This window comes from Ranitomeya variabilis, chromosome 6 (assembly GCF_051348905.1).
Source record: "Ranitomeya variabilis isolate aRanVar5 chromosome 6, aRanVar5.hap1, whole genome shotgun sequence".
NCBI classification, from domain to species: Eukaryota; Metazoa; Chordata; class Amphibia; order Anura; family Dendrobatidae; genus Ranitomeya; species Ranitomeya variabilis.
Window position 1 is genome coordinate 117,536,171 of NC_135237.1, and position 13,112 is coordinate 117,549,282.

The window sequence follows — 13,112 nt, forward strand, 5'->3', positions numbered from 1 at the left end:
AATAGGCTTTATATGGCCCACAATTAGAGAGAGAGGTGGCACACCCAGGAGTCAAGACTGGCACACAAGCTGAAATGGCAATATTACTCTCCCACTGTTTTTTTATGTTTTTTTTTTTTATTTTCAGGGAGACTTTAGAAACCAAATAATATTAAAAAAAAAACAAAAAAACAAGGCTTTCTATGGCCCACTGAATGAGAGGGAGAGAGGTGGCACACCCAGGAGTCAAGACTGGCACACAAGCTGAAATGGCAATATTACTCTCCCACTGTTTTTTTATGTATTTTTTTTTTTTATTTTCAGGGAGACTTTAGAAACCAAATAATATTAAAAAAACCAAAAAATAAATAGGCTTTCTATGGCCCACTGAATGAAAGGGAGAGAGGTGGCACACCCAGGAGTCAAGACTGGCACACAAGCTGAAAGGGCAATATTACTCTCCCACTGTTTTTTTATGTATTTTTTTTTTTTATTTTCAGGGAGACTTTAGAAACCAAATAATATTAAAAAAACCAAAAAATAAATAGGCTTTCTATGGCCCACAATTAGAGAGAGAGGTGGCACACCCAGGAGTCAAGACTGGCACACAAGCTGAAATGGCAATATTACTCTCCCACTGTTTTTTTATGTTTTTTTTTTTTATTTTCAGGGAGACTTTAGAAACCAAATAATATTAAAAAAAAAACAAAAAAACAAGGCTTTCTATGGCCCACTGAATGAGAGGGAGAGAGGTGGCACACCCAGGAGTCAAGACTGGCACACAAGCTGAAATGGCAATATTACTCTCCCACTGTTTTTTTATGTATTTTTTTTTTTTATTTTCAGGGAGACTTTAGAAACCAAATAATATTAAAAAAACCAAAAAATAAATAGGCTTTCTATGGCCCACTGAATGAAAGGGAGAGAGGTGGCACACCCAGGAGTCAAGACTGGCACACAAGCTGAAAGGGCAATATTACTCTCCCACTGTTTTTTTATGTATTTTTTTTTTTTATTTTCAGGGAGACTTTAGAAACCAAATAATATTAAAAAAACCAAAAAATAAATAGGCTTTCTATGGCCCACAATTAGAGAGAGAGGTGGCACACCCAGGAGTCAAGACTGGCACACAAGCTGAAATGGCAATATTACTCTCCCACTGTTTTTTTATGTTTTTTTTTTTTATTTTCAGGGAGACTTTAGAAACCAAATAATATTAAAAAAAAAACAAAAAAACAAGGCTTTCTATGGCCCACTGAATGAGAGGGAGAGAGGTGGCACACCCAGGAGTCAAGACTGGCACACAAGCTGAAATGGCAATATTACTCTCCCACTGTTTTTTTATGTATTTTTTTTTTTTATTTTCAGGGAGACTTTAGAAACCAAATAATATTAAAAAAACCAAAAAATAAATAGGCTTTCTATGGCCCACTGAATGAAAGGGAGAGAGGTGGCACACCCAGGAGTCAAGACTGGCACACAAGCTGAAAGGGCAATATTACTCTCCCACTGTTTTTTTATGTATTTTTTTTTTTTATTTTCAGGGAGACTTTAGAAACCAAATAATATTAAAAAAACCAAAAAATAAATAGGCTTTCTATGGCCCACAATTAGAGAGAGAGGTGGCACACCCAGGAGTCAAGACTGGCACACAAGCTGAAATGGCAATATTACTCTCCCACTGTTTTTTTATGTTTTTTTTTTTTATTTTCAGGGAGACTTTAGAAACCAAATAATATTAAAAAAAAAACAAAAAAACAAGGCTTTCTATGGCCCACTGAATGAGAGGGAGAGAGGTGGCACACCCAGGAGTCAAGACTGGCACACAAGCTGAAATGGCAATATTACTCTCCCACTGTTTTTTTATGTATTTTTTTTTTTTATTTTCAGGGAGACTTTAGAAACCAAATAATATTAAAAAAACCAAAAAATAAATAGGCTTTCTATGGCCCACTGAATGAAAGGGAGAGAGGTGGCACACCCAGGAGTCAAGACTGGCACACAAGCTGAAAGGGCAATATTACTCTCCCACTGTTTTTTTATGTTTTTTTTTTTTTTTCAGGGAGACTTTAGAAACCAAATAATATTAAAAAAAAAAAAAAAAAAAAAAATAGGCTTGCTATAGCCCACTGAATGAGAGATAGCACACACAGCAGTGGCACACAAGCCCTGACTGAGGCCAATATTTTTCTCCCACTGATTGATGTAGTGTTTTTGTGTTGAGGTAGATTTTAGAACACAAATCACGGAAAAAATAAATAGGCTTTCTATGGCCCACTGAATGAAAGGGAGAGAGGTGGCACACCCAGGAGTCAAGACTGGCACACAAGCTGAAAGGGCAATATTACTCTCCCACTGTTTTTTTATGTATTTTTTGTTTTTTCAGGGAGACTTTAGAAACCCAATAATATTTAAAAAAAAAAATAAATAGGCTTTCTATGGCCCACTGAATGAGAGGGAGAGAGGTGGCACACCCAGGAGTCAAGACTGGCACACAAGCTGAAAGGGCAATATTATTCTCCCACTGTTTTTTTAGGTTTTTTTTTTTTTTTTCAGGGAGAATTAGAAACCAAATAATATTAAAAAAAAAAAAAAAAAATAGGCTTGCTATAGCCCACTGAATGAGAGATAGCACACACAGCAGTGGCACACAAGCCCTGACTGAGGCCAATATTTTTCTCCCACTGATTGATGTACTGTTTTTGTGTTGAGGTAGATTTTAGAACACAAATCACGGAAAAAATAAATAGGCTTTCTATGGCCCACTCAGTGAGAGATGGCACACACAGGGATGGCACTGTAGCAGAAATGCCAATCTTAATCTCCCACAAAAAAAAAAAACAAAAAAAAAAAAAAAACTGTCCTACAATTACTATCTCCCTGCAGTAATGTAAGCCAGGTATGGCAGGCAGCAATAGGAGTGGACTGATGCACAAATTAAATAAAAAGTGTGGAAAAACAGAAAAGATAGCTGTGCAGAAAGGAAGGAACAAGAGGATATGTGCTTTGAAAAAAGCAGTTGGTTTCCACAGTGGCGTACACACAGCAATACAGCTATCACGGAGCCTTCTAGGGCAGCCCAATGAGCTACAGCGCTGAGGGGAAAAAAAAAAAAAAATAGCTTCCACAGTCCCTGCACACCGAAGGTGGTGTTGGACAGTGGAAATCGCTGCAGCACAAGCGGTTTGGTGGTTAGTGGACCCTGCCTAACGCTCTCCCTGCTTCTGATGAAGCGGCAGCAACCTGTCCCTAAGCTCAGATCAGCAGCAGTAAGATGGCGGTCGGCGGGAACGCCCCTTTATAGCCCCTGTGACGCCGCAGACAGCAAGCCAATCACTGCAATGCCCTTCTCTAAGATGGTGGGGACCAGGATCTATGTCATCACGCTGCCCACACTCTGCGTTCACCTTCATTGGCTGAGAAATGGCGCTTTTCGCGTCATTGAAACGCGACTTTGGCGCGAAAGTCGCGTACCGCATGGCCGACAAGCACAGGGGTCGGATCGGGTTTCATGAGACGCCGACTTAGCCAAAAGTCGGCGACTTTTGAAAATGATCGACCCGTTTCGCTCAACCCTAATGCCGGACCCAGACTGATCTGAAACTGATGAAATAACTTATGGTAGATCATCAATAGGTTATGACCGGACATCCCTGTTAAGGAAGATGTACAGTACATTATTACCAAACATCCGGTTGGGAAGATATCTTGATGTTATCAAGTTGATCACTAATAGTAATATAACAACCAAGTTATGGTAATATATCCAGCAAGTTATAGGAATATAACCACCAAGCTCAGGGCATCAGCTTCCAAGTGTAACTATCAAGATCTGATCCAAAGCTCTTGTGAAACAATCAAACTCTATGTCATTAGCCGAAGTTTAACCATCAAGTTTTTAATGTAATTGGTGGAATGTAAATTTTACACCGTTCTGCACTATCGTGTGTGGGCACAACTAATATTGTTTTTCTGGTTACTACATTACTCCACTTTTAGCAGTTTTCCTCGCTTAAGGCTCTAGTCACTGGGACCATTGGCAATTTTTTAATGTGTTCTGCCTCTTTCTTCCTTTAGTTCTCTTGTCTTTCATAGGCAGCAGGTGTAACTATATCCCTCACTGAAAGAAGAGCTGTACATAGATTTGAACCTTTATTCAATCAGTTTAGAAGATAGAAAGTGTGTAAAGTGGCATTTTTGTGACAAGTTTTATTACAAAGTTCATTAGAACAGAACAGGAGCACAATACCTGCTGATATTAGGTATGCAACCCCTCAAAATCAGTAGACATAACATCACTTGTCATGCTCACCTCCCGATGTAGAAAGGACTGGAGTTGGAATACTTTTTACCCACCAACAAAAAAATATTATAGATATTAAAAAGGCACCAAATTACCATCCCATCCTCCCTAAGAGGTGTGGTGCCCGCATCTGAGATCTGTGTTCATCAATTTAAAGCACCAATTCTATATCCATATAAACGTCCATAAAATAGGTTAATGACGGCAGAACAAAAAATGGACTACAAAGAAAAAACATGATGACTGGAACAGTTGCCAAATTATCTATGACTACTCCTTTAAGAAACTACGGTAATATTTTCATTTGCAGATTTTATTAGGATGAACTGGCACTAGCCTTGTTATATGCGCTTGATGCACCATGAAAATGTGCTGCCTTTAACCCGGCATGGCATTTATATGTGCTTGATTTTCTGCTCCTAGAATATATAATAAACATAAAATAACCCAACACTAATGAATACTTACTGACTGTTACTTTATCTTTCTCTCCCAGCATTATGTTGTTCGGTGATAAGTCTCGGTGAACAATCATTTTTTCTTTGTGTAAATATCTCAGTGCTAAGCATAACTGAAACAAAAATGAAAAGTGAAGAACATTCTATAGCTCCTTATAAAACACTAGGATACACACAAATATATGAGGATATAAAGGAAATTGGCACCTACGGAGGCAAAGTACTTTTTGGTTTCATTGTTACTGAAAGGGGTACTTCAGGCAGCTAAAAATTATTGCAATGGCCATGCCTTCATAAACTATTAGGATAACATAAATAGTGTGGTGTCCCACCATCACACTAGCTGTAATTCGGTGTGATGCTGCAGATGCTCCTCACTGCTCCCCCTCCCTTATGGGATATTATGTCACATAACAGGGGGCATGGCCCGCTCCCTTTTAGTAGCAGCAGCTAGTCTCCTGATACTATCTGCTTGTAAAGAGTCTGATATTGGGGGCAGGACGTGGGCATAGCCTGTTCCCAGCTGCTTGTAACAGCAACCCAGTCTTCTGACAATATCAGATCAAATTCAAGAAGATAGTATCACGGGGCAGGCTGCTAATAGCAGGCGTGAGCAGGCCACTCATACGCAACATCCCCAATATCGGACTGCATAGAAGCAGATCGTATCATCGGGCAGGCCACTACTAGCAGAGAGCAGGCCATAACCACACCACATGCCCAATATGGGACAACTTACAAGCAGATAGTATCAAGGGGCTGGCTGCTGCTACTAACAGCCAGGAGCAGGCTACACCCCAACCATGCTCCTAATATCAGGCAGCATACAAGCAGATCGTATCAGGGGGCAGGCCACTACTACCAGGGAGCAGGCCACAACCACACCGCATGCCCAATATTGGACTACTTACAAGCAGATAGTATCAAGGGGCTGGCTGCTGCTACTAGCAGCCAGGAGCAGGCTACACCCCAACCATGCTCCTAATATCAGGCAGCATACAAGCAGATCGTATCAGGGGGCAGGCCACTACTAGCAGGGAGCAGGCCACAATCACACCACATGCCCAATATTGGACAACTTACAAGCAGATAGTATCAAGGGGCTGGCTGCTGCTACTAACAGCCAGGAGCAGGCTACACCCCAACCATGCTCCTAATATCAGGCAGCATACAAGCAGATCGTATCAGGGGGCAGGCCACTACTAGCAGGGAGCAGGCCACAATCACACCACATGCCCAATATTGGACAACTTACAAGCAGATAGTATCAAGGGGCTGGCTGCTGCTACTAACAGCCAGGTGCAGGCTACACCCCAACCATGCTCCTAATATCAGGCAGCATACAAGCAGGGACAGGATAAGGGGCAGGCCACTACTAGCAGGGAGCAGGCCACAACCACACCACATGCCCAATATTGGACTACTTACAAGCAGATAGTATCAAGGGGCTGGCTGCTGCTACTAACAGCCAGGAGCAGGCTACACCCCAACCATGCTCCTAATATCAGGCAGCATACAAGCAGATCATATCAGGGGGCTGGCTGCTGCTGCTAGCAGGGAGCAGGCCATACCCTTGCCCCCAATATTGGACTGCATACTAGCAGACAGTATCAGTAAACTGGCTGCTGCTACTATCAGGAAGCAGGCCACAACCCCTGATTTATGAAGTAACATCCCATAATGGAAGGGGAGCAATGAAAAGCCACTGCAATGTCACACAGAATTACAGGTAGTGTGAGGGTGGGACACAGCACTATTCATGTTATCCTAATAGTTTATAAAGGGATGGCCATTAGAATATTTTTTCTCTCCCAGGAGTACCCCTTTAATTTGTTTCATAAATCAATAGTACAAGCAAAGGTAAACTTTGTAATATATCTTATTACATAAATCTGCTTCCTTCTTTTCTTGGACTTCACAAGCAATATACTGGCAAAATGTGCCTTCAGCAAATACAGATTTTCCCCTTATTGAGATATGAGATAACTGTTGCTGCTCATAAAATTATATGGAAACTGAAGAGGAGAGCAACAAGCAAATGCCACAAGTTCACATAAAATGACAGCTACATTTTATGTGGATGTATTTTGGTCTTCAAATAATTTTTGCAATTGGGTTCCATTAAAAAATTGCAGTGTTTGACTCTAACAGGCTTTTGTTTCTGCACAGAATTCATCAGTGAGGTCATTCTGACTAGAGTTGGGCGAATTTATGAAAATGGAATTGAATTCTACTAAAGAATTTACAAAAATCCACATGCTCCAGAATGCAGATATTTTGGAATACACTCCAAGTGAATTCAGTAAAATGGCAGCTGGCTGCCACCACTTTACTGAACTGTAAAGTGCCGGCAAAAGGTTAAAAAAGAAAAAAATAGCCTTTGTACTTTCTACACTACTCTTGCAGCCTTCGCTCGTTCTCCTTCGTATGGTCTTCGGCACATCTTCTTACAGTGTATATGAGCATGCGCATCATAAGGCCACGGTTTACATCATGATGTGGAGATGAGGCTACGACATAAACTCTAGGCCAGAACGTCTAGAGGCTAGGAGCAGGAACGTCTCGTGCTTAGTTGCGGTCGGAATTCCTGGCCTAGCGTGAAGATGCCCAAAGCTTCAGCAGTGCACTCGTTGGCAAGAAGAGTCTCCGAGGAATGTATGAGGGGACGGTGAGCAGCAGAGCTGAGTTGCAAATGTGAGTAGTGAGATTCTACTTGTTTTGCTTTTCTTCCAGAGGCCAGATCATTATACAGTAAGGGGCATTCAAATCAGTGTAAAGTACATGCACTGTGAATCGCATTTCCCGGTAAAATTCATACGATTTGGCAAATTCAAATCTCATCAGGTCTGCTTACCCCTCAATCCTTTAATCATGAGCCCCTAATTATTTAGATTTTATTTATCTCAAGTAGTCTAAGCTCTATGATCCTCAGAACAGATTTCTACTCTACGTAAGTACCTCTCCCACCTTGCGTACCACCTGGTATCCTGATTGCTTTAAAGATTTTTCCCAATTATTGACTACAATAAACAAAGGTCACCCTTTCGTCCATGGAGTGAAGGCTCTAGAAGTTAGCACTGTCCCACTGTTAGAGCTATCTAACCATAAACATTCACTGAAAGGAGGAAAAAGGAAAGTAGGTCAATTATTATGTGTTGGTACCATGGAACAAGTGGTATGTTTTACTACATGAATTGATAATTTAAAAATGTTTGAGGAGGGCTCTAATTTCTACACGTTATGGACTAGATTTTGTGATGGGACATTGATCCAGAGACCTAATCTGATTGCCGTATGTGGAGTCAGAAAGGAATTTTTCCCCTAATATGGGGCAATTAGCATCTGCCTTATGGCTTTTTTGCCTTTCTCTGGATCAACATGTTAAGCGATAGGTTGAACTTGATAGCCTTATGTCTAACGTCAACCTTAAACCATTTATCCCGAAGCCTGTTTTCACAGACTGTTTACGCTTTTCTGACAGAGGCCGAAGTGTTTGCACAAATCCCAGTGATTCTGACAAAGGGTTTTTCATTCTTGACACTTTATAATTCATGGCAGTGGTAAATTTTAGGAAATTAAAAATTTGGATTTATTTAAAAAAATATCAGAAATCTAGTGACCATTTTGAAAAAATGACAATTTACAAATATTTTATTTTTAACTCCTAAAACAAACATATTTCACAATATAGGTAATAAATGTCATTTGTTATATGTCTACTGTGAAGACACAGCATTGTATGTTAATTAGACTTTTCAGCAAGCCAGGAAGAATAAATTGTTATCTATATGTTGACTTTTGAATTTATGTGTTTCTTTCTGGTTGATCAAGAAAACAGACTTTTGCTTGTGTAAAGGTACCATCACACTCAGCGACGCTGCAGCAATATAGACAACGAGCCGATCGCTGGAGCATCGCTGTTTAGGTCGCTGTAGAGATGTCAAACACAGCAGCTCCACAACGATGCAGGAGCGATCCTGTGACGTAGCAGTGACTCACTTATCGTTCTCACAGGTCGTTAGCTCCATGTAAAACATTGCTGACATCGTTGCTTTTGCTGTCAAACATGACGATACACGCCGACCTGATGACCAAATAAAGTTCTGGACTTCTAGCTCCGACCAGCGATATCACAGCAGGATCCAGATCGCTGCTGCGTGTCAAACACAACAAGATCGCTATCCAGGATGCTGCAACGTCACGGATCGTTGTCGTTCTCGTTGTAAAGTTGCTGAGTGTGAAGGTACCTTAGGCCTGTAATATTGACTTAACTTCTAAGTTGACAATTTCTTTTAACACATTGCGCTCTTATTCTGGATGACTTGTGATGTTTGCTGATATGCTGACTACCCTTTCTTCCCCTTTAGGGCCCATACTCATTTGCGAGAAAAACAGGCGAGTGCAATCTGATAAAAAATCGGATTGCACTTGGACCAATGTTATTCAATGAGTGACATCTCTTTTGCATTTTTTTTCTCAGCCGAAATCGGACTGAGAAAAAAATCGCAGCATGCTGCGATTTGCTGCGTATCTCGGATGAGACTCGCCAATGCAAGTCAATGGGTGCAAGAAAAAAAATCACAACGTACTCGCACCATGCGGGTGCTGTCCGATTTTTATGCACTGGTGTCCTTTTAAAAAGTCGGCAATTCATGTGCGGCGTACAGTAAAATCACACTGGCATGTTAAGAATAGGATAGAATTGATATATACACATAGAATACATAAATATATGTATATGTACATATATATATATATATATATATATATATATATATATATATATATATATATATATATATATATATATATATATAGTATCAAAAAAAGGAAAGCAGAACAAAATAATAGAACAAAAGTGGACTTTATTGCCTGAACGGCATGGCAACGTTTCGGATACAAAATCCTTTTTATAATATTACACATAATGAATTTTGTAATTGAATATGTATGAGTTTTATATAAATGGTTGTTTCACTCATGTGTTCACTGCTTGAAAAAGGATTTTGTATCCGAAACGTTGCTATGCCATTCAGGCAATAAAGTTCACTTTTTTCTATTATTTTGTGGTGCTTTTCTTTTTTTGATACTATAACTGGAGGCTATTGGACTGCTGGTTGGGAAAGCTCTGCACATTATTGAGGTAGTACTGGATGCTGTTCCAATTTTTTCTATATATATATATATATATATATATATATATATATATATATATATATATATATATATACTAGATGGAAGATACATACAGTATATATATATATATATATATATGTATATAAAGTATATAGAAGATTATTTGGTTTTCAAACAATGTGTACAGTTGTATTTTACAATGTGATTTTAACATGAGCTTTTACATACACAGAACTGCTATATGTAAAACCTCATGTTAAAATCACATTGCATACGGATTGCATACACATGTCATACGGATGTTCCGTGGAAACATCACATGGAAATCGCATTACACTCGCATGACACTCGTCCATTTTTTCGGTCCGGAAATAGGACCATTTTTTTTCTCGCAAATGGGTATGAGCCCTTACCTGTAAATACTGAACGAAGGACACTTGTTAACTATAAATAGAGGTTATATGCCTCTGTGTGGTGAGACAGAGATTCCAGCAAGACATCCAAACATCCAAAGGACCAGAGACAGGACAGCAGCCAAGACATCATGGCTCGATCACGAGGCACAAAGATTTGTCATTCTACACAATGCCGGCTTGGGGCACCTTGCTCCTGCTGGAAGAATACAGATCTGCTCCATTGACCATCGCAAATCCATGAATACGTTTGGAAAAGGATTGGGATCCGCCAGTCACCTGGCTCCATGGAGATGTTCGGAGAAGCCAGGTTGTGACCTTCCCGTCAACTGGCCTTGTACCTCAATGGACTGTCATCTTCCTAAGCTTGTCGTTACCTTCTCTCTGTGTGTCTCACAGGTGAGGTAGTCGGTCCTGGAAACTGAAGCCTGGTTATGACCCTCCAGTCAACTGGCCTTAAAGGGAACCTGTCACCGCCCTCAGGCGTTTGTAACTAAAAGAGCCACCTTGTGCAGCACTAATACTGCATTCTGACAAGGTGGCTTTTTAGTTACAAACGCCTGCACATGCTGAAATAAACACGTATAAAATGTGCCCCCTCATACCCTGAAACCGTCCTGGGGGCGGGATTTTCCTTCTTAATCAGACGCAGCACAGCTGTCACTCTGGAGCTGTGCGCGCCAGGCGCCGCCTCCTCTTGCTGCATTATCGTCCCCGGCGCCTACGCCATAAGCTTTTTTTTCTGGGCATGCGCAGTTGCGCTGCCCTTCGTACTTACAGCGCAGGCGCCGGGACGATAATGAAGCAAGAGGAGGAGGTGCCCGGCGCGCACAGCTCCGGCGTGACAGCTGTGCTGCATCTGATTAGGAAGGAAAGTCCCCCCTCTGGGACGGTTTCACGGTATGAGGGGGCACATTTTATAAGTGTTTATTTCAGTGTGTGCAGGCGTTTCTAACTAAAAAGCCACCTTGTCAGAATGCAGCATTAGTGGTTCTTTTAGTTACAAACGCCTGAGGGGGGTGACAGGTTCCCTTTAAATCTGAATGGACTATCATCTTCCTAAGCTTGTCTCCTCCTCTCTATGAGTGTCACAGGTGGAGTAGTCAGCCCCGGAATCTCTTAAGTTACAGCTGTTCTTATCCCGGCGAGTCAGCGGAAGGGTGAGAGTCTGTAATATGCACACTCTTTGGTATTGTGCTGGGACTGTTCCATGTGTTATCTGCCTGTTTTGTGGTTCAATAAAGTATTACGACACTGTTTTACCCTCACCCTGTGTTGTCTGAGTAGTGTTAAGCCCACGGTAAAAGGAGAGCGGGCGTTCGGTGGAATGATCCCTGGTCAATGTAGTTTTTTTTGGCTAGCGGGCCAGGGCGCCCGCTGACCTTCCCCCCATGTCTCCACATCTACTTTATATCAGCGTCAAATTTGAAATATTTGCTTGTTTTTGTTGTTAACCCTTTCAACCTGAAGCCTGTTTTCACCTTCCTAACAGCCAAATTTTTCAATTCTGACCAGTATCACTTTATGTGGTAATAACTCTGGAACGCTTCAACTGATCCCACCGATTTTTTGCAATTTTCAAACTTCACATTTTTATACCCTTAAACCAGATAGCTATACCACACAGAATAAATAATAAATAACATTTAGCACATGTCAACTTCACATCAGCATAATTTTTAAAACATGATTTTAATTTTGTTAGAACATTTTATCATCAATTACTAATTTTTAGAACAAAATGTTATGATCACACGTAGTACAACTAGGATTACGTTGGACCAACTTTATGAAAGGTATACTTTCATAAGAAATGCAGAAAGTGGGGCATGTTGTGCTTTTATACACCTGTACAACTTTTATAAAGTTATAGTTGACCTATCTGATCATAAAAGCCTATAACTCAGCAGCGTCATAATTTGGATACAGTCTCTAAGATGTGTGGCATAAAAACATTTTTGAAAGCATGTAGAATAGGAAAAAACAGCAATTCTGTCATTATTTCTTAGGTTTTGTTATTAATTTTGGAATAGTTTGCATGTTAAGTTAATTCAGCGGGTCACTATAGCTAATATATAAATATTTCTTATTTGTTTTACTGGTTTTACTAAATAAAAATACTTTTTTTGTAATACAAAGTTTTTGTATAAGAATATTCTTACACCCATAACTTTTTTATTTTTCTGTCATAAAAGCTAGTTGGGAACTAGTTGGGAAATATTTAGTATGACCACCCTTAGCCTTCAAAGAGGCATCAAACCATTGACTCTTCCAGATACACTTGCTTCACAGATCTTTGTTGATTTAAGCTTGCTCAAATCTTCTGTTTCTTCATGTAATCCCATACCGTCTTGATAATGTTGAAATTACGGCATTGTTGGGGCCATATTATCACTTCCAGGACACCTTGTTTTTCTTTGGATCTAAATTTATTCTGCATTAGGACAACAACTCCAAATATAAGAACTATATTCAGCATAAAGAAAAACAAGGAGTCCTGACCCGTGTCTGACCGCATGTATTTCTATGCAGCTGTCAGGCTCGGGTCATGAGAGCCAGCGGCCAGTCAGTGCACGGCGATGTGATCGTCGTCCTTTTTATACGGCCTTCTGACGGCTCCCTCACTGTGACTTTTTACTTATCATTGTTAAGGCTGACATCACACGCTCAGTGAGACATCAAAGTAGAGTGGGAGACAGCGAGGAGACCTTGACTAATCACCACTTCAGTACCGCCCAGATAACTACTCGTGATCGGCGGGTAGCAGTTTTCTAACTTCACTTTGTCCCTCCTAGTAAAATCAGATATTAGTAAAAAAAGGAC

General features: G+C 40.4%; 1 protein-coding gene across 5 annotated transcripts in view; it reads right to left on the reverse strand.

Moving 5' to 3' along the window:
• Positions 1-13,112, reverse strand: part of NEK10 (NIMA related kinase 10) — a 407,343-nt gene that overhangs the window by 188,543 nt on the left and 205,688 nt on the right. For all 5 annotated transcript variants that reach the window (XM_077268950.1, XM_077268949.1, XM_077268946.1 and 2 more), the window contains one exon: positions 4,751-4,853. In XM_077268950.1, coding sequence (XP_077125065.1) covers positions 4,751-4,853 — 103 coding nt within the window. The remainder of the gene's footprint in view (positions 1-4,750; positions 4,854-13,112) is intronic.